The sequence below is a fragment of the Astatotilapia calliptera genome, chromosome 11, assembly GCF_964374335.1.
Source record: "Astatotilapia calliptera chromosome 11, fAstCal68.1, whole genome shotgun sequence".
NCBI lineage: Eukaryota > Metazoa > Chordata > Actinopteri > Cichliformes > Cichlidae > Astatotilapia > Astatotilapia calliptera.
Window position 1 is genome coordinate 35,966,654 of NC_137432.1, and position 23,006 is coordinate 35,989,659.

The following is a 23,006-nucleotide window of genomic DNA, read 5'->3' on the forward strand; positions in this document are numbered from 1 at the left end:
TAGCGCCAAATCACAACAGCAGTCGCCTCCAGGTGCTTTATATTGTAGATCGTACAATAATAGATACAGAGGAAAACCCAACAATCTTATGAACATATACTGGTCTTCCCAATTCACACCCCAAAAAACAATTCCATTTTCCTTTACACACGCGTGTGCTCTGGTTTGTAAAAATAGGAATCCCGTCTCCTCCTCCGCCTGAACACAGTAAGTCACCTTTGGAAACTCCATGGTCACGTGACGTGGGTGTATTTAATCACGGAATTTCAAAACATCTACCGTTTCTAAATTCGACATGCTGTCGAAACAGAAGTATCGAGCGTCGCACCCAGATTCAGTGCTCCACCCCGCTCGTCGGTAGTACTGTGATACTCTGTTTTGCAGTTTTTCTTGACTACAGAGAGGAGTCGACTGGAAAATACTTTTGTTGCAATGGCTCTTCCTGTGTTGCTGCTGCTGTGCACTGCTCCGCTGGTCCGGGGCCACGGCTCAGGTGTGGTTATAGACAGCTGTGAAGACATGGAACTCCACCACTCTGGGCTGAGCCCACAGACTGCACCGTCCCCCTTCACTGTCACTACAGAGCAAAGGCGCTACGGACTCGGAGAGGATGTCATAGGTAAGTAAACATGAGTGAGAGAAAGCTCGACGGCCGTTGGTATGTCACTCGATTCAGTGGTTTATAAGGAAATGAATTATTGGTGAAATTTGTAGTGTGTTTTGGAGGTGATTTTGTGGGAGATGGCAAACCAGCGTGTGAACTATGATAAGATAAGATAAAACTTTATTAATCCCTCGGGTGGGTTCCTCTGGGAAACTCGGTTTCCAAAAGCACAGCACCGACAGAAGTTACAGTTACAGAATATTATACACACACACACACACACACACACACACACACACACACACACACACACACATATATATATATATATATATATATATATATATATATATATATATATATATATATATATATATATATATATATATATATATATATATATATATACAGAGACATATATAAATAAAATATACATACATACATACATACATACATACATACATACATACATACATACATACATACACACATATATATATATATATATATATACACATACATACATACACACACACGAAGGGGATAAATAGGAATAAAAATACAAGTTACAATTTGGGATGTTTTTTGGAGATTAGCTTGTAATATAGTACAACTTTGTTTTGTGATCATCACATGACTGAAAACTGTCTGACTCTGAATAAAATGCAAACTGTTAATTGGGAGTTTGTTCTAGTTCATAGTAATAATACAATAAAGATGACTTGTACTTTAAGGTATTTCTTCAGCAGTGTAAAACAGAATTGTTTTTTAGCTGGTGAGAATAAAAACTCAGTGGTCCCTTTCTTTGGTCAGATTCCACCTCTTAACCAAAAAGAGTTGACAGTATTGTATCTCCTGGATGAGGGTGGGTGGGTGGGTGTGTGTGTGTGTGCGTGCGTGTTTCCGTTGACTAGGTTGGCTAGTGAATGAGTTTTACACTTAAATAAATTTTAAATTATATATTTAAAGTATTAATCTAATTTAAAAATGTATTATTTGTCTTTAAATCAGAAATTTTATGAAAGCATTGTGATAAGTATGGTTTGTGGCTTGGCTGCAGAGGAGGGCTGGAACAGCAGGTTCAGGGCATCTTGACAGGGGGAGGTTGGCAAAACAATATGCTTTCTCTATTTTAGTAACCGCTTGTACCGACATCATGCTGCTGAAGTGGGAAATGAAGCACAAGCATAAACAACATATACCCGAGTTGTGTTGGGTCCTTTCGTGTCATGGTCCTGAGTGTGGTGACCCAGTTTTTGTGTTTTGTGCTCGCCTCTGTCAGTGCACCCCAGGGCAGCTGTGGCTACAATGTAGCTTGCCATCACCAGTGTGTGAATGGTCGGATGACTGAATGTAGTGTAAAGCGCTTTGGGGTCCCTAGGGACTAAGTAAAGCAATATACAAATACAGGCCATTTATCATTTTGATTATTGATATTATTTTTATTATGTCTGTGCTCTCCTTCTGTGTGTCATTCCCTTGTTTCTCCCTTGTGTATGTAAGCCCTGTGTTTTCCTCTGCCTCTTGTCATGTTGTCCCAGTGTTTCTGGTTTCCATTGTTCCTATAGTCTTTCTGTTTCTAGTTATCCAGTGTTTAGTTCTTAGTTTCCATGTTCAGGGTTTTGGCTTGTTTATGATGAGTTTATTTTATGGAGTATTTTTCCCAGCATATAAAGCTGCTGCTTTAAGTTTCCTTTTCCGTGTACGAGTCCTGCATTTGGGTCCTTCATCCTGCCTGCCACACAGCCACACATGACATTTTGGATCATGTTGGAGCCCTAACCTGTGCAACCAACTGAGGCGCTTGGTCAGATTGTGATGCAGCTGGTGGCGACGCAACAGGAGCAGGCAGCAGTGCATCGCAAATGACTGGTGATGCTGCAGCCCCAAGTCGAACATCAGACAGAGGTGTTGGAAAACTCCCCCGCCATTTCCCCCATGACGCTTACCGGATGGTGGAGAAGGAACACCCCTAGGGTGTTTCTAGGGGTCTTTGTGGCTACAGAGGAGGCGTGCCGGTGGCTGGGTAAAGAGCGAACCCTCCGCTTGTTGCCGCTGCTCTCAGGGAAGGCCCAAGCTGTTGCTGTGAGCCTTCCCGCCACAGCGATGACAAATGATGTGATGGCTTGGCCTCCCAAAGATCATTGGCACTGCTTCTGGCATGTGGAGAAGCAACTGGCAAAGTGACTTCATGATGCCGCAGTCAGGTGGTTGCAGCCGTGGCTCTTCTGTAACTGGCCGGCGAGCCTCAATATTGTGGTGACATCGGCGCCACCCTTCCCCTGGTATAAGAGAGACATACTGGGTTCTGGTAAGGTACCAAGGGTGTACACGCCAGGTGCTGGTGGACCAAAGCATAGACAACATGTGCTGAGTCATGTCGGGTCCTTTCACAGTCTTAGTCGCGCCAGCTTTCTGGAGGTGTAAGTGTGATAGAAAGCGAAATGGCTGCCATTTAGCCCCAAGCAAGCTGCCTGATTTAAGCATTGTACCAGTCTAAGTTAACAGTTCATCAGTATATTTTAATGAAACTTTCGTAACTTACGGTAGATGTTTTTCTGTGTAAAACAAATGGCAGTGGATAAAGCAGCTACAAAGTTCACCTTTTTCCCCACGTTGGTGCTTGTTAAACAGGGAGACTGAAGGACTCGAGTAAAGGTTTTAATGGTGGTTACATTTCGAAGTGCTGCTGTTTTGGGCGCTAGAAAAATGTTTTCTTTCACTCCACATGAACCTCTTTGCTCTTTGTGTTGTGTGTAGACTGACTCGGGCTCCATGTTAAACTGTGATAACATCATTGTCACTGCGGCTGTTGTGTTATCAGTTTTTTTGTGTAAACAGAGGCTGCTTGGGCTTAAGGCTGTCATGACTGTTATGCACAGCCGTGCTCCTAGAAACATTTCTATTGTAAATATGTTTTAGCCGCAGATGTGGGTGACACGCTTGCATTTACATGTTGACAACTGAGCTCTCCAGTCATGCATTAAATGAAGCATCAACTCCTCCTAAAATCTTTGATAATTCTTTTTTCTTTCTCTTTTTTTGAAATAATAAAGGTATTTGAGTAAGTTGATCGTTGCAGCCCTAAAAGTGACTAAGGTTATTTTTCAAAAATCTTATTGTCAAAGAATAACACCAGTTTCATTCTTCTTCATTTTTGTTTTTCTGATTCCAAGTTGAGCTGCAGGGTCCAGCCTCTACACCATTTACTGGTTTCCTATTGGAGGCTAGAGAACTGGGAAGCAAGAGTCCTGTGGGTTCCTTTGCCATACCAGAAGGGGCTGCTCAACTCCTCACCTGCAGCCAGAGAGCTGTGAGTATTCTGGAAGTTAATTTGAGCAGCATGTTTATGTACTGGAACTTAAGTCTGCTATCAGTTTGATGCCTAAGTTTTTGCTGTCATTCTTTTTTTTTTTTTAATATATTTATTTTTAAGTTTTCAATAACAATGTTCTTATCTGCCAAAAGTGCCATAATTGGCACCCCATTTATAACCGTCCCTTCAACATCTTTCCAGCCTGAGGAATAGGTTGGTGAACATAAACATATCAGGGGTCTTAATTGGGCTGCATAATAATAGTCACAAAGGCATTGTAAACTGATGCCCCATTTTTCGTCCAATAGTTGCATTGTTTTATATTTAATTCTTGCTCTTTTATTTTGCCAGATATACTTGGCCAATATTCTGTCATACCTCAAAATGTTTCTGTGGTATCCAAATCGGTAAGCTTTGAAATAGATACAGTAAGCGAGGGAGGACATTCATCCTAATTGATTCCACCCGAGACTGCAGCGTCAAGAAGGGAACAGTTTTCCATCTTTGCAAGTCTTTCTTAATCATTGAGAGCAAAGGGTCATAATTGGCTTCAAACAGTTTAGTTGGATCTTCAGTCAGCACAACCCCCAAATATTTGATGTGGTCTGAGTCCCAGTTCCATTTACCGTTATGCGTTTTTAATTTTAGTTGTTGGATGGTAGTTAAGCTTTAATACTTGAGTTTTATTCATGTTAATTTTATATCCTGAAAGAAAACCATAGTCGTCTAACAATCTCATCACATTTGAAAGTGATTCAGTTGGATTAGTCAAGAAAATCAATATATCATCAGCAAATAGGGCAACCCATGGGGGACCCCTGTTATTTCTACGCTTTGTCTTATATATTGACAAATAGAGAAAACAGAAGTGCGGAAGCTCCACATCCTCGATGGGTTCCTCTTTCTAGACTGTTCTAGACTGTTCTTTCTGCCTGTTGTTTTCTTAACCTTATGACAGAAGTTTTAATGCTTTTCCTCCTGTATCATAGTACCGTTGTTTTGTAAGCAGAAGGTTCTTTTGAACCTCTTCTATATTTATCGCATCTGTCTCCCTCCGTACTTCCTTTATTTTTGTCCTGACTGAGTTACATAGTGAAACTGAGTGTTCTTTCACCAATTTTTTTTAAATGTACTTTCTAGCTCTTGTAGTTTTTGCTTTCTGCACTTCTTTAGCACAGAGGAGATGGCTATGATCTTACCACGAACTACTGCTTTTAAAGCGGATGATCTGATATCTTCGTGTTGGTGTTGTTCCCACATCATCATAATAAATGTTGTTCAAGGTTCAACATTGCAAGTGATCGATCACCTTGTTGTGACGTAATACTTTTGCAAGCCAAGTGAGTCATTCATTTATGAAATTCCAATGTTTTTTTTTTTTTTTTTTTTTTTTTAAATGACATCAGAAACAGCAGTATGCGACATTACGTGATGGCAGAGCTTCAGTTCATCCTTTGTCATTTTTTTTTTTTTTTTTTTTTTTAATAAATAGGACAGGGGGAATGAATGAGAGAGAGAGGGGGGGAGAGAAAGAAAGAAAACCAAAGGGGAGAAGAGACGGTGAGAAGGGGGGGGAAGAGAGAGAAAAAAAAACAAAAAACTCCTGGGTCACCTGTATGGAGAAAAACAAACAAACAAACAAACAAACAAAAACAAACAGAGGAGACAGCAAACAACAAAGAGCAACATAATAATAGAGAAAACAAAGCACCATCACAATAAACTAGCTAGTCATAGATATCAGTATTTACTAAGTAATAAACGATATTGTGCAGCACGCAAGATAGACAGCGCACAGTGTGCTTTGAGGCAGCAGCCAAGAAAGCTTTAGTCCGCGTCTGTGAATACCCATGTGTGCATACCTGTGTGGATCAGCATGCTTGCATTCCAAAGGTTTCTCCATGTAATGATCTGCTAGGGAGTGTGGGGGGGCCACAGCCCCGTCCTCCAGGGTGTGAAGCGGGTATGGAGGAGATCAAAACTCCAGACATCCAGAGGCCCCCAGAACACAAGAGACCATGGAAGACCAACAGAGGGGCAGCCGTGCCACTGTCCCACTGAAATTCCAATGTTGCAAGGACAATATGTATAATACTTACCGTTTATTAAAGAACAGTATCCTGAAATGCAAAGAATTCAGAATTTTGCTGGATCGGCAGACAGAGGCGGTTTCTCGCAAGTTAAGTACTTTTTTTTTTTTACGGCGTTTTTTTCCAAAGTTGCAAAAGTATGGCGTCACAACAATGTGATTGGTCATGATGATGTGGGAACAACACCAACACAAAGATATCAGATCATGCTTTTAAAGCATCCCATAGTGTTACTTTTGAAACCTCACCATTATCATTATATTCTAAATAAGACTGAATTTCTAATTTCAAAATGTCTTTAACTTCAGTTGTATTCAGAATGTTTGTATTTATCCTCCAGATGGTAGATTTTGTTTCATTGTTTATATTAAGTGTCAAATACACAGGCTCATGAGCTGAAATGGTACAGGTATCGATGACACATTAAAAAAATAATCTGTACCTGTTGCTTTAAACATCAGGAAAAAATCAATTCGGGAGTAAACATTGTGTGCTGAGGAATAGTGGGTATAATCCCGTACAGTAAGGTTATGTTCCCTGCACATATCTCTGTTTCAAATCTCCATATTTTGTTTCCTTCTTCTGTCTTTGTTTCTGTCTTCATTTATTTTTTTGTGCTATTTGTATTTATATGTTCTATTTCTATTGTATATATTAGTCGGCATCTATGGGTGGACAACAAAAAAAGAATTTCATTGCACGGAGAAATGCCTTTTCTTGTGTGACACATGACACTAACATCTTGAATCTCCATATATCCACTATTCCAAGCTCTTTCATGTAATTCTTAACCTTTTTACTAATGCTTTTAGTATTTGTCCTCCCATTAGAACTATCCATTTTAGGATCCAGTCTTATGTTAAAATCACCCCCACATATTGGGCTTTGGGTTGTGAATAGCTCAAGTATCTGTTAGTAAAATCCCCAGTTGCTACCTGGAGGCATATAAACATTTAGCAGACTAACTAAGACTCCATCTATTTTACCCTTAACCATAGTGTATCTTCCCTCCTTATCTTTGTGGTCGGAAATGAAATCAAAATTAACTTTATTGGAAAGCAAAATTGCTACCCCTCTACGCGAGGAAAAATATACCTTGGAGTGTCCCATTCTGTTTAATTTTGTATGTTCACTATCAGTGAGATGAGATTCCTGTATATATGCTATCTGAACCTTAGTCTTTGTCAATTGCAATAGCATGTTTGCTGTTTTAATTGGATTAATTATGCCATTTATATTCAAAGAGACAAAAATTATAGGCCTACTAGACATCTGACTGTATTACAACCACAAAATCTCTGGTACTCTGCTGCTCTGAGCAGAAAAGGGAAATGTATAACAACATACAACAAAACACCTAACAAATGTGGCTGAGTATAGAAAATGTGCAGCATTGTGCAGGAGAGAACATATGACTTACGTGTCCTATATACAGTGTCATTAGTTTTTGTGACAAGTTAATTAAAACTATGCAGCAAGGTATATTGTGTTTGGCATGTCACTTGCACTCTCTCTCCCTTTATGCAAATGTGTGTCCAGAACTCGGCTGTGTCCCACACATCAGGCTTTAATAGCAGCTACGTTCAGGTGACATGGAGATCAGAACCATCAAGAGACATCAAAGCTGTTCATTTCTGGTAAATGGTCTATTAATTACATTTTATTTACCAAATCATAACAACAGTTGCCTCAGGTGCTTTATATTGTAAGGTAAAGACCCTACAATCATACAGAGAAAACCCCAACAATCATCACTACTATTAGCAAGATCTTTGGCAACAGTGGAAAGGAAAAACTCCATTTTAACAAGAATAATTTCATTGTCTGCCTTGCTCAAATTGGCAAAGCACTTTCATAAAGCTCAGGTGTTTATACCCCAGTTCACACTGGTTTTGGTGTCGCTGCAGTGCATCCTTTGTGCAGAATTCTACAACATTTTGGATCAATGTGACGAGCCCTGTCCTGACCTTCACTAACGGCAGAGCTGCTAGATCTGCAGGTGCCCTCACTACATCCACTGACAATGGCAGTTTACAACCTGGATCACTTGTTGTAAGTAACAATGTCTGTTTTGAACATAGTTTGGTTGGCAGTTTCATCCTACAAATGGACTGATTTATTATCTGTTGGCTTAGAGGCTGATGGAAGTCTACCATCTTCTGTATTCTGCAACTCCTCTGGGACTGAGCAGCTCAGAAAATAGAGCAGGTTGTCTGCTTAGGTTTTGGTGGTTCACTCACCAGTTTCTCGAGTCTGTACGTCACAGTGCATGTGTGTGAATGGTTATAAGGACCAGTTTATTTACTACAGTGGTCTCAAACTTAAATGAGCTGTGGGCCACTGCTGACACTGTCATCTCATGTGAGGGCCAATTTAGTGTTCAAGTAGCACAAAAACAAACAAACAAACAAGAAAATGCCCACAAATATTTCCGAAAATGTAGCATTTTGTTTTTAAAATTTCCAATATTGTATAACAAGACAAAACTGCAAATGTGAATGCATTTTTTTCTCACTTTTACCAAACTGAAGCCTTTCATTGAACTACCAAATAAACAAATTGGTACTCTCTTTCTGGCCACACGCCAGATTTGGTGATTTGGTGCCGTATAAATAAAAAAATAAGATTACACAGTATATTCAAAATGATGATGCCAAAGTTTTCTCTTCCTGTGTGTGCAGAAATCAGCTGGACCCATCTCTAGTGCTGACTGTGGGGTCACCAAGGTGTGCTTCAGTCAGCCTTCAAACTGTGACCCAGCAGTCAGTGCTAGCTGTTATTTCATGTCAGCCAAGATGTTAGCCGGTGGTGAAGCTGTCCACTTTGAGATGACTGGTCCTTATGAAGGATATATTGCTTTTGGATTCTCTGATGATCAAAGAATGGTAATGTAAAGACAAAATTATCAGTCCCTTGAAATTAAAGTTAGGTTTTTGTTTATTTGTTTGTTTTTTAAGCAATAACAGCAATAAGCCTCTTGGTGTATTTGTATTTAAGAGCACCTGTTGGTGAAAAGCTGCTGTATCACAGTCATTGTTCACTTACCTCCAATTTGCATATTTCCTATAGGACTAATAAAATATTCTGATGATTCCCACCAATTTTGTGAGCAACGCTAAATCATTCACAACTTGTAAAACAGGCTAATTCATTCCAAATTTGTCTTTCCCCAGGGAAATGATGACATTTACGTTTGTGTTATGAAAAGCAATGGACAAGTTGAGGTGGAACATATGTATTCAACAGGACGATCAAAGCCACAAGTTCTTCCTCTGGTACTACATTTTTTGTGATAGCAGCGATTTATACAAGGCTAGAATGTTTCCATTCAGTTCTGTGGAAAAAGTGAACTGCATGTGTATTTTTTGTGAATTCCATCTTACTCCATAAATTACATCTGAGATTTATGTGTGTTTGTTTCCAACAGGGGAATGTTTATAATATAACAACGTCATTGCAGAACAGTGTCATCAGTTGTGTCTTTACTACCACAAACACAATTTCTATTGAGGGGACTTCTGGTTTCAACCAGTCCTACTACCTCTTGTTTTCCTATGGACCCAGCAACAATGGTAACATAATTTGATGTGTCAGATGGTTTGTTACACCAAACAAGTCAGTCTTTTAAACTGTTTGGAAAGGTCTCTTTCAAATGATACTTTGCAGGTGATCTAATAAGCACGTGTTTTTTATTGTTTACAATTGTACTCCAGTAAATACTTTTACTTGGAACGGTTATGCAGGGCCTTTGACTGTGGTTCCTTTTCCAATAATGTAAAAAGTGTCAAATGAGTTCACTTTTAATACCTCTGTCTCTACCAGTTTATGAAAATGAAACTTGTTTCATAGGCATGCAAAGCTTAGTCTTTTTCCTTAAAAGGAATCCTAACCCAGCTTGTATCTAAATAGTAGATTACAAACTTGCACCTACTCATGCATTAGCTATTAGCTGAATGTATTATATGCACATAAAGCTGATGCCTTTTGGCCATATTCACTCTCACCTTTTTTTTTTTTTTTTTCATTATTCCAACCAATGGGGTTTTTTTTTTCTAGGCATGTTACACTTTTTCTTTTTCACATCAAGTTCAATGTCAGACTATTTCCTTTTATGTATTATTCACTCATGAATCCCACTTTCAATTTATGCCACCACAAGAGAGAGATTGGTTGTGGTATGTGGAAACGTATTCATAGCTTATTCTGTGAAATTTAAATGTTGGTATGGTTAAATGTTATCCTGTGTGACACTCACACATGCATACACATATACAAGTGTCTGTAAACTTTGATATATCTTTCCTACAGGATCAATAAGAATCCATATGGGTACCTTCACCAGCAATAAAAGGATCAATATTAATAATCCCCTTGTTGTTGGCAAAGATGATGTTCCTGATATCATCAAAGCTCATGGTAAGACCTTGCACAAAGTGATACGTGTAAAATAAAAATGTTTTTTAGTCCAAAATAATCTCAGCAAAGTCCTTTGTCATTTTTTGCTAAGCTGTTCACAGCTAAATGATTTGAAAGTCCTTGGAAGATAAATGCTACCAGGAACGTCATTTCATTTGTACTTTTAGCACGATTAAAGTGTTTAATCTATAATACTGAGTAGACTTGCAGTCCTTTAAATTGAACTGCACATGTTTCACAGACACAAGTTACACAAACAAGGAACCAAAACAGTGGATGAGGTTGGACACATTAGATGGGTGGTCTCTTAACAATAACTGTCCTTTTTCATGAGACAAGGATATGCAAAACAATAATTTATAACAATCTTCAGATGTTTGAAAACTAATAGAATTTTGAAGATGTGAAAAACATTTCTGTGCCGCTTTTCTGCTAATGGTATACCTGTAATTATGGCAATGGACTCAGTTTCTTGGCCCAAGGTTGCTGTTTGGCTGCTCACTGTCTATATTACCTTTGCTCTGTTGACTCATTAGTTTAAATCCAGAATTTGACGACTACTGTCAAATGTTTCTGCTCTAAATTTTTAGTCAGTTGACAGACCACATGTTTACTCCAGGGGAAGAAATTCATCTTAACTCCTAAAACAAAGAGAAGTGGAGAGAATTTCAATATTTAACTGTGTTTCAGGATCACTCATGCTGATTGCCTGGATGACCACAGGATCACTCGGCATGATGGTTGCCCGATATCTAAAAAAAATGGCCAAGGGAAAAAAAATGTGCGACAAAGATCTCTGGTTTATGGTGAGACATCATAGACAAAACCATGTATTATCTTTTCAATGTGGAACCAAAGTTTTTGTAAACTAAACTAGGCTTGAAAATAACTTAAACTTGGTGTGTTTCCAGAATAAATTTCATGACTAAAAATATTAACTTCATAAGTAATTTCAGATATCCAATCCAATCCAAGATATAATAGACTTGTAAGACAGCTTGGTCCAAGCCTAATGTTATCTGGACAAATGTATTGGTTTAGCTGCCACAGTATCATGCTGTATTCTTTGTGTTCCTCCAGGTCCATGTTGGAGCAATGTGTCTGACGGTAGCAGCCACAATCATTGCTTTCATCCTTGTGTTCGTTCATTCTCAGGACTGGTCTGGGGTTAGTACACTGACTCTGCTAGATTCTAAGAATCTTAGTTAAGTTATGGTTTTGTACTATTCATTACAGCGACAATCAAATGATAAAACCGTGTTTCTCTGTAATAATATTTATTTTCTTATTTATTCCAACTAAATTTTATGTGTTGTTCACACAGAATTGGGGGTAATTGTTGAATACAAATTGTTGATTATATGAATGCAAATACCCTCCAAATTATGTTGCAACATTTAGATTTCATTTAATCCCAGTTTTTAAACCCTATATTTAAGTACAAATGTATTTATATAGCACTTTTCAAGATCATTTCTGCAAAGTGCTTCACAATCAAAATAGTTAAGTTAAAAAGAACTCCAAACGTTCCTCATTGAAGATTTAGTTGATATTGCGTGGACATCAAGAGTTTTAATTACATTAGGCACAAACAAGGACTTTGTTTTCTGTTTGAAGAAAATGATCAGCCATTCATTTTTTTAAATAGTCCAAACACCTATGCAAGACCTGTTGCTTAGAAAGTGCAAAGAGTGTGTTTATACACCACTTTGCATTTAATCCTTAGTTACTCTCTGGCTCTCGTCCATAACATTTTGCCTGTCGTGTCTCCCCATCACCTCCAACCAGTTGCAGCAGATGGCTGCATCACCTGAGCCTGGTTCTGCTGGAGGTTTCTAACAGAAAAGAAGGGAATATTTCCTTCCCACTATCACCAAAAGCTTGCTTCCACCAGTTGTAGTAGTGATGCAGAAACATTATGCCTTTTGACAACCAATCCACATATGAACAGGTTCAAGAAATAATTTGAGGGATAAATGGAATCTGTGGGCTGCATCCAGTTAGTTTCACTTTAGTTTTTTATAAAACAGTCATCTCATGGTGCTTTACATTAGAAGGATGAGCCAAGGGAGTTTAATATAATTCAACTTAATATGAATGCGATAACCATACCAACCAGGTATGGACCCCTCCAACCCTTGGCTTTGGTGTGCAGAAACAACTCCCGTGTAACAGTAGGACCCTCTGGCAAAACCAGACTGAAGGAGGACGATCATCTCCAGCTTTTGGTTGTGATGTGATTGTAGAAGAGAATAGCGACACCATGTAAAACCTAAAGGACAAAATGCAAACTATGGAGATGACAAAAAGTTGGTGCATATTTATAAGCCAATATTGCAAGTCATTAAGACAAAAGGCAAGTGGAGCAGAAGTGCCCCTCATGGGAGGTACATCTAGAAATGATTAAGTTCTCATGGTACTCTCAAAGGTACTCGTACTTTTCACTCTGGGGTTATTTGTGGAGGCTTTACCTTCACTTGGGTAGTAGAGCAAGTCATCTATCAAACAGAAGGTCCATAGATCAATCCTCAGCTCCTCCAGTCTGCAAGTTGCATCCACAGGCAAGATTAATATACCCCTTCAAAGTGTTTTTTTTTCTTTTCTCTTGATATTCGTTAAGCACTCTTTAGTTGTGTGTTTCAGCTCTCAGACTGATATTTATGCCCCATGATTAGCACTGTTAATGTGTTTGGTATCCAGGGAGCACATCCAGTGTTGGGGTGCCTGGTTATGATCCTCTCACTCATCCAGCCTATCGGGGCCTTGCTGCGCTGCGGACCACAACATCACCTGTATGTATCCATCTGTGTGTGTTTAATTAATATACTATATCATGCCTATACACATTTAAGAATACTCTGTTCAAATATTATTTAAAAAAAAATTAAAAATGGCCTCACTTTTTTTTTTTCTCTACAATTATTTAACAAATTTTGAAAACACGATAAACCAAAGGAATGGGGCAGTACATGCTTAATGACTAAATGCACTGCTCACTCGGCAAAGTGAGGTTATAAAGTTATTTGATAACCCTAAGAGTTGTATTCATACTTCAGCCATAAAAGTTTTTAAAATTTCAAACTTTTGCAAAGTGTAGCCTGCATGTGCTTTATCAGAGCACACTTTCACACTGAAACACCAAGTAGGAAACTAATTTGCACATGACTCGTGAAAGTTATTCCTTCCTCTTAGTAATAATGGTGCTTTTAATAAATATAGCCTGGTTGTAGCTTTGGAGGCCAGACTCAGTAAATGAAATATTTTTTAAGTGAAATATAGATTTAGTAAAATTGTATGTTCAGTAATGATACTTGTTTTCATAAATTGGATGCAGGAGAAATCTTAGACAAGAACTTCAGAAGCTGATGATTTTATAGTTCTTCTCTTTTCTTTGATAGGAGGTATCTGTTCAACTGGACACATTTTTTAAATGCGGTGGTAATAAAATCTATAGCTGGTAAGCTTGTGTTTTACTTCATTCTACCATCTTGCATATATGAATAGAATAGAATAGAATTCAACTTTATTGTCATTGCACATGCACAGGTACAGGGCAACGAAATGCAGTTTGCATCCATCCAGAAGTGCTTAGTGATATAGATATATTACAATATATATTAGCAATAATATAGATATGTAAGTATATTACAGAAATGGGTCTATTATGTTATAATGTACACGGTATGAAGTATGTTGTGAATATTCTATAACTACAAGTATGTACAGGCTGTAGTGAGTACAAGCTATGTACAGGATATGCTAACATTTTCAATAGCAGACACACTGTCACCCATGCTGCTCGTCTTAAAATGCCTGCTTCTTTGTGTCACACAGTGGCAGCCATATTTACAGGCCTGGACAGGATTGACAGTGATGATGGGTGGCTATTGAAAGTGATGGGTGGCTTCTTTGCCTGGGAAGTTCTCTTCATCATCATTTTGGAGGTCCATGATTGGGTAGTTAAACACAGAGGTAAGCCTTTTTTTTTTGCATTTCAGTGATGAAGGAAAAAATCATCACTACCCATATACACTTTAATGACAAAAACCAATCTAGACCCAACAGTCCATTTGCACGGTGAAGAGCCACCTGATCAGTTCAGCAGCATTTAGCTGACTGAGCGAAGAGTATAACCCCTGTACACCTCAGAATGTGGTTGGATGGGTAAAATAAACAGCACTGTATCACAAGATTTTCTGTGTATAACACAGCAGCATCAAATATTGGTATTTATGAATTGATGAGTGAAAACGCGTAAGAATGTCTCAATGGTAGTCTGCTGGAACAAAAGCTGTTACACTTTAACTGTGCTGAAGTACAGCGACAAAGGAATCTTTATCTTTCGATTTATTAAATGCATGAAAATACTCTGGGAATACTATACACGAAGGCTCAGCTCATGCACCACCAACCTAATGTTATCAGAGAGAACTTGCATTGAAATGTCTCAACTGAGACTATCCAATTTTGGACACGTGTAGTTTGACAATGCTGTGGCTCAATGTGTGGCTCAGTCACACAAATTATTAAAAAAAAAATATGATCACAACCTCTTTGTGTCTACAAAAACTGGTTAATGTTTGGTGATTTTTAAAAAATGTTTTACCCCCCCGTGCCGCACACACTTTCCATGACCAATGGCAACTTGACATGCTAAATGTTTACATAGAGCTTCCAGCACATTGTTATCGTTCTGAAAGTTGTTGTTTTTTTGTTTTTTTTCCAATCACCACAACTACTCAACTCGACTCAATTTTATTTAAATTGATTTCAAATTGTTCTTCTTCTGTTAAAGCTTAAAACTAATATCATAACTCAACCTGTATAAATAAAATGATTAAAAACATAGCTGACTGCTTTAGTTCACTTCAGTTAATGTGCCCTGCAATATTTCACTGTTCTTTGCTCTGGGTTTCAGATGATACTGCTGATCAAATGGAATCAGCATTGGTAAGCTGAAAGAAATATAAAAGCAAGCAATCACTGATTGCCACAAGATGGAGTATTTCTAATATAATTTTACTTTTTTTGTCAGGTCAAAGGTGACAGTTGCCTGATCGCTGTGTACCTTCTGGGAAACCTTTGCTTTTTGGTGGCACTTCTGGTTGGAATTGGAGAAAAATGAGCAGCAGCAGAATCTTCCAGAGTGTTTCCCTGTAGTTTTGTTGAATTTTATCATCAATTTTAACATACTTGATGAGAGACTGCACTGGAAATTCAGACCCACTGATGCATCAGTTGGCGAATCCTGGAAAGTTTCTCAGTAATGTCTTTAAAAAATATTACTTATGTTTTTTTTCTCTTTTGCTTTTAGTTGATAATTAAGGTGTACTTTCAATCAGCATTCAATTTCACTGGGCCAAGCATTACTGTCGTGTGTGTGTGTGTGTGTGTGTGTGTGTGTGTGTGTGTGTGTGTGTGTGTGTGTGTGTATAATATGTCTCACAGTTGCAAAGAAAGAAGTAGTTTCAGTCGCCTTTAGCCTCCACTCTGGCTGCCAGGTAAACCAGTTTCATTTTACAAGCTGGTTACATTTTTTAAGCCAAACAGCAATTTTGTATTAAAAAGTACTTTTAACAATTTTTCCTTTTACATTTTTAAATCAGGTCAACTCGACCCACATCATAATGGGAGGGTTAAAGCCCTTTTCACACATTAACATCTGTTAATATGACAGCATCTATGTATGAATCTGCACCTTTGTCACTTTCATTTGAAAAAAAAAACTGTCATTGATTCAGCTCCTGAACTTCCCATTTAATGTACATTTTTTCATATATTTCTAATAATCTTGCTGTCAATAACAACTGACAATAAGACAACAAATTTTTAACTTCATTAAATTGAAAATTATGTATGTCAGTGTAGTAGTGTTAAATGCTTACCAGGTTCAGATGCAAATGAAGAAACTCCACTCAGGCAAGTCTGCTGGACCAGATGGAGTGAGTCCTCTCAAGGCCTGTGCCCCCCAGTTTTGTGGAGTCTTCCATAAACTGTTCATGCTGAGTCTGAAGAGGGTCCCAGTGCTGTGGAAGACATCAAGCCTCGTCCCTGTACCAAAGACGCCACGTCCCAGTGGCCCCCAGGATTACAGGCCTGTGACACTGACCTCCCACATCATGAAGACCCTGGAAAGGCTCATCCTGGACCAGATCTCACCCATTGTCAGACCACATCAGGATCCCATTCAATTTGCTTACCAGCCCCGTCTCACAGGACGCCATCATCTATCTGCTCAATCGTGTCTACATCCACCCGGACCAGCCGGCGAGCACTGTGAGGTTCATGTTTTTTTTACTTTTCCAGTGCTTGGTGATAAGCTAACAGCGATGCAGGGGGATGCTTCTCTAGTGTCCTGGATTGTTGATTACCTGACAGGAAGACCACAATATGTGCGTCTTCCACATTGTGTGTCTGACAAGGTAATCAGCAACACAGGAGCACCATAAGGGACCATCCTCTCCCCCTTCCTCTTCACCCTCTACACCACAGACTTCAGCCGCTGCACAGAGACCTGCATCTTCAGAAGTTCTGATGTAAATTTGTAAGTTTTGATGTAAGTAAATTTGCGGTCAATTTAGACTCAATTCAAAATCTCCTACTTGGGACGAACACTAAATGTAAATAGCTGACTTTCTAAATAAACCTATCCATCTTTGCAAGGTCAATTTTTGCTTTCATTAAATTCCAAATGTTTAGCCATAATTAGCTTAGCTGTCCTACTCTTGTTACTGCTCTTTCCTACTGCTGTTACAATCAAATGAACATCTCTGCAAAGATAAATTAGCTGAGACCTTAGGTTGATGGTAGTTACTAGCAAACACAGAAACTTACATACACTATATAGTACAGTTCTATGATACATCACCAAATAGAACAATTTGTGGCAATGCAGACAAGCAGAGAAACAGTTTAATTAGTTGAATTTGTTCACTTGATCGGAGGTGTGTTTCCTGCAGATATACAACATCGGATCTCAATGATTTTAAATGAGTAAAAGCCCTTGTGCGTTTAACCGGATTATTTATACCTTTAACATTCCAGCTTATAAAACGAAGAGCAGATGACTTTGCGAGCTTGCCATTCAGGTACCAAAATGCAGGTGCAGAAAAAATATGTCCCAACCTCTGGAATAATAAATCTTTCGTGCTTGAATCGATACGGTCCAATACCGTCTTTTCAGAGCTAGCAATAGCTCTCATAATCTCACTCATGTCATGGGGTGGTGCCTCCGGTCTGTCCTCAGCATGGTCCTGTCAGGATCTGACGGCGCCCTGACCGGTCGACCTGCCAGTGTGTGTATATCTGTGTGCGTGTGTGTTGCATCTTCAAAAAATAAAAATACAATAACTGAGCCTTACACCGGAGTATCGTTGCACTGGTTTACTGAACCTTACTTTCAGGGCATGTACAGAACATGAGCATCCATTTTCTACTGCCTCCTACAGGACACACACTTCTTCCACTTCCTTACACATTAATGTAACACAGAACTAATACTGCCTCTCCTGGCATTACCATTGTAACAACACATTCATTCTGTTTCTTTCAGAAGAATAACAGGAACTTAGGATGTAGGTATCTATGAATAATAACTATTATGTATACTCATATATTTATATAACCACTTATATATTGCGATACCACAGTGTGAATATGTCTCTCCTATCGCCCTGTCTTCCCCTCCGGCTCCGCTGTGATGTGCTAGGAGGTAACCTAGCAACAGGCTACCTCCGACCCGGAAGTGCTGTCGCCCGGAGCTGCCGCACCTGCAGTCAATCCACCAGCTGCTGCCAATCAACTAGTAGCAGGGCTACTTAATGGTGTGGCTGAGCGACAGACAGCGCTGGAGTATTGCACTAAGCCTGGTAGTGTTTTTGAGTTGCTAACGTTATTGAAGTGCTGTCTGATCTTCGTACTCATTCTGCTGTCGTGTGTGTGTGTGTGTGTGTGTGTGTGTGTGTGTGTGTGTGTGTGTGTGTGTGTTCACCCAGGGATTGACGGAGGATTTACGGACACTAAGGAAGCACTTGGAGGAGAGACGGGCACTCACTACCACGCACGGGCTTACACGGAAGGAGGGACGCACTATCACCATTGTTGCACATTTGAGCTGTTGTCACATTGCTGCACTGTAAATAAATGCACTGTCATTATTTCTGAGCTCCGCGCCTGAGTCCACTCTTTAACAACCGTGACAGGTCCGAGGCTTTTGCGGCCTGCTCTTTCCCCGATCTAGTTTTGCTCATATTTCGTACACCGTAGCCTTGAAGATGTAAAAAGTGCCTCAGAGCAGCACACGGGCGTGTTATCGTACTGTTGTTAAAAGTTCGTTAGTTTTGGAGCAATGGAATTATGAAACAAGTTAGTCCATTGAGGAGCCCTGTACAACACGTCTTCACATGGCTACCAGACACGCCCCCCGTCATTTTGTTATTATTCAATTCAGAACTGCCCAGACCAGACACAGTGACGTTTCACCAGAATCCCTTTGATCTCTGGTCTTCTTTATGACATCAGCACACGAAAACCTATAAATAGGGGAGAGGTTCTCACTCTTGGCAGTCTTTCAAAGAGAGTGGAAGAATTCACTAGGCAGGAAACTACTGGAAACTTGCGTTTCTGACACAGTTGACGGTATTTTTAAAAAATCTTTTAGTTGGTACAGAGATTTAGCATCAACTTCAATTTGAAATATGAGTCTGTCAAATCCTGTTGTATGCAACATGAGAGCCGAGAACGAAAAACTTAAACAGCAAATCAAAGAGCTGAAAAATGAGAATAAAACTCTCAAACAACAAAACTCTACCATACGTGACCTTAAAGTCGAGAACGCCGACCTTAAGGAGCAAAAAAGAGAGCTCATAAATGAGAACAAGATTCTCCAAAAAAACATTGAAGTTCTCTTCAAACGAAGTGGGTTCTCTAAAAACAAGAGGAAAAGAGACCTGCAACTAGAGAATGAAACAATTCACTTCAAAATTCAAGAGCTGGAATATTGGAACCAAATTCTAAAGGATTTAAACAGCTCCAAAACCAAAGAGATCCAGCAACAGAAAGAGGTGATGCAGGAAATGGAAGCAGAAATCAGAGAGTTGCAAAGCAGCAAGACAGGCTTGGTTATAAAAGTGGGAGACATGGAAAAGGACAACCAGTCTTTAAGAGAGGAAAATGATGTGATGGTAAAACGCATGTGTGAGCTGAAAAGGGACTTTGAAAAGGAAAAAGATGACATGCAACAGGAAATACAGGCTGTTAAAACTGAGCTCCATCAGGCAAACACAGCCTTTAAAGAGTTACAAGAGAGTGAAGAAAGAAAAAGGATCATGAATGAGGAAAACAAAACAACAGACAGTGAACAGCTCAGACAGACCCTGGAACGCCAATGCTTTGCACATGAAATTGACATATTGAGGCGGCATAACGAACTTCTTGAACAGGACCTCCAGGAGCTTTCCAAAAGGAGTGGTGATTCTCAAAAAGAACTGAAACCACACGATGAGGGTGTGAAAGGAGAATCACGGATCTCCAAAGCCACTGAGAAAGACTCCGAACATGATTTTGAAGTGACCAACAGAGAAAAGGAGTTGTTGTGCCATGAATTTGAGGAAATGAAAAGAGAGCTTGAAGAGGTCAAGAAAAATCTGTATGATTCACAGGAAGCCTTGAAAACAGAAGACATGGCGTTGCAAACCCAAGCTCAGACTCCCAAAGTTTCACAGGAAGAACATAACAATCTGATAAACAACTACGATGTCCAAGTTGACATACTCAAACAACAAAATAAGGCCTTAGAAAATACGGTTAGTGACCTTACCAAAAAGATGTGGAATGGACGGGAAGCGATGAGACAAATGGAAAAGAACTTTCAAGAACAAAGGAAGCTACTCGAAAATCTCCGAGGAGAATTCGAGGAAATTTAGCACAACTACGACTTTGGCCCTCCCTATTAAACCTGGTTAACGCAGGTTCAATAGGGCTATAACTTAGACAATGGAAGTTCATTTGATTTAATTGGCCCAAAATGAGTGACTGCACCCAGACACTCAGTAGCAAAAAAATTACAGAGATTCAAGAGAGAAAACTGTTTCTGCATAGACTCCTATAGTACTGCAAGTCGTGTCATCGCTTGGTGTCCTGCATAGAGTGCAGGTTTAAGGTATCTACGTATCTTTCAGAATTAGAAGCTATGCTACGTCAGGGGTTATAACAGCTGTGCCCCCCCCCCAACCGGTCGAGGCAGATGGCCGCCCCTCACTGAGCCTGGTTCTGCCGAAAGTTTCTTCCTGTTAAAAGGGAGTTTTTCTTTCCCACCGTCACCAAGTCTAAGGAGCTTGGAGAAAAGCGCCTGGACTTCTTTAACTTAAAGAAGTCCAGGCGCTTTTCTTTCCAAGCTCCTTAGACTACTATGGCCTTGATGATTGATAACCTTCACAGACACTGTCATCAAGGGTTTGCTCACAGGGGATCATCTGATTGTTGGGGGGTTTTCTCTCTTATATTGTATGGTCTTTACCTTACAATATAAACAGCCGAGAAGCGGCTATTTTTGCGATCCGGTGCTTTAGAAATACATCTTAGCTGAACTGAACTCCATAACATCTGGACCGAAATGCCTACACACAATGGTAGGCATTTCAATCAAGAGCTCTGTCCAAAACGTTCAATGACAAGCATCAGCACCAGGATTGTTTTTTAGCTCACCAACAGTTCATGTTCCCTACCCATTTTTTATTGTAACTGCAACTTTGTAAGACTGGGTTGGGAGATGTTCTTGTGGTGAGCTTTTATTTACATAATTGGTTTCTTTAATAGTGAAATAAAATAAATTTGTATAACTGGAAACAGCGTTCTCCTGTGTGATTATCACATTGTATTCTTTAAACCATATAACAGAATATATAATATATATAATTTACTCATAGTAATATTAATATCTAATGTGATTGAGTTTCCTTATCTCTACTTATGTGCTGATGTGTTCACTGAGGCCATTGTATGGTCCATTTTGGCTGCATTTCCATGTTTTAAACATGAAATTTGCTTATTTAAAGGGTGTCTCATGTATCTCTTATGCAGAAATATGTGTTGCGTAGCCGGACAAATGTAGCACAGGTCTACTATTATTGGTCACGTGTGTTTTCCCCCCCAGCCATCATGTTCTGTTTGTCCTTAGTTATGTCCATGTCTTATCTCCTGTCCCCTTTTCCCTCTGTATGTATTCACAGTGTACGTGTTCCTCGTCGGTTCGTCATGCTAAGTCTGCGTGTCTTATTCCGTCATGTGTCATGTATCACTCCAAATCTCACTGACTTTAACTAATAATAACTGTTTGCTGAGTGTTATGTCTAAAAGGTATTGCACAATCGCCTCTAGTAGAGGATCAGGTTTGTTTTCCACTGATAATGGATTTTAACATGACTGACCAATGATTGTGGAGCACGTCAATGTAGGATCTTATAAATACAACGAGCAAACTTAAATGTTTTAAAATGTTCAAAATATTAATATATTATATTTCTGAAGTATGACGGAAGGAAAAAGTTACATTTTTTTCATATTTAAAAAAAAAATCCATGGGTTTAATGGGTCCATCATCACTATATTGAGGGCCTTGTATAATAGCCCAACTGCAAAAGTAAAGATTAACGGTGAACTTTCAGATGCTTTCAAGCTTGAAAGGTCCACAAGACAAGGATGCCCACTGAGTCCACTCTTATTTGCTATTTTTATAGAGCCATTGGCTGAAAGGATTAGGCAGAATGGTAACATAAAAGGGATTAATATCACTGGAAGTGAGCAGAAATTGGCCTTGTTTGCAGATGACATTTTGGTTTACTTATCAAAACCTACCGAATCACTTATGGAGCTCATGTCAGTGTTAAAGGAGTATGGGCTATACTCGGGATATAAATTGAATATACAAAAAACACAAGTTCTTAGTAGCTTTTATAGCCCTCCCCAGAATCTGCTCAACAAATACAAACTAAGCTGGGACAAAAGAACTATCAAATATCTGGGCATAAACTTATCAATGGATATAACTAGCTTGGAAGAAATCAACTACCCCCTACTTAAAAAAGATATCATGCTAGATATTAGCAGATGGTCTATCTAAGCATTTCTTCTAGAGTGGACATCATAAAAATGAATATGCTCCCAAAGATATTGTACTTATTCCAGTCTGTTTCTATAGAAAACCCTGATAGATACTTTGTAGAGTGGGATAGGACCCTCTCAAGATTTACATGGGCGGGTAAAAAGCCAAGATTTAAGTTCAAAACACTTCAGCTTCCCAAAGATAAAGGAGGATTAGGCATCCCTTGCCTACAGGATTACTACAGGGCAACACAAATAAGAAATCTGGTGGGCTGGTGTAAACGCGGATACTGTTCAACAGAGAGACGAATCTGGCATTAATATCTGACATCACAACAGAGACACGAGTCTGGCATTGATATCTGACATCACAACAGAGAGACGAATCTGGCATTGATATCTGACATCACAACAGAGACACGAGTCTGGCATTGATATCTGACATCACAACAGAGAGATGAATCTGGCATTAATATCTGAC

General features: G+C 39.2%; 1 protein-coding gene across 5 annotated transcripts; it reads left to right on the forward strand.

Moving 5' to 3' along the window:
- Positions 1 to 270: 270 nt before the first annotated feature.
- On the forward strand, positions 271 to 18,589 carry LOC113031408 (ferric reductase 1-like). Of its 5 annotated transcripts, none has more exons than XM_080308511.1 (18): positions 271 to 619; positions 3,781 to 3,917; positions 7,550 to 7,647; positions 7,918 to 8,062; positions 8,692 to 8,895; positions 9,184 to 9,285; positions 9,438 to 9,582; positions 10,319 to 10,426; positions 11,117 to 11,232; positions 11,507 to 11,593; positions 13,127 to 13,218; positions 13,825 to 13,883; positions 14,261 to 14,398; positions 15,345 to 15,376; positions 15,462 to 16,707; positions 17,979 to 18,004; positions 18,135 to 18,294; positions 18,421 to 18,589. In XM_080308511.1, the coding sequence occupies exons 1-15, from the start codon at positions 433 to 435 to the stop codon at positions 15,549 to 15,551; spliced, it is 1,740 nt and encodes a 579-aa protein (XP_080164637.1). In that variant the 5' UTR covers positions 271 to 432; the 3' UTR covers positions 15,552 to 16,707; positions 17,979 to 18,004; positions 18,135 to 18,294; positions 18,421 to 18,589. The 5 variants fall into 5 exon arrangements, with proteins under 5 accessions (XP_080164637.1, XP_080164636.1, XP_080164635.1 ...); XM_080308510.1 differs by having other exon boundaries at positions 17,979 to 18,000; XM_080308509.1 differs by having other exon boundaries at positions 15,462 to 18,004.
- Positions 18,590 to 23,006: the final 4,417 nt, after the last annotated feature.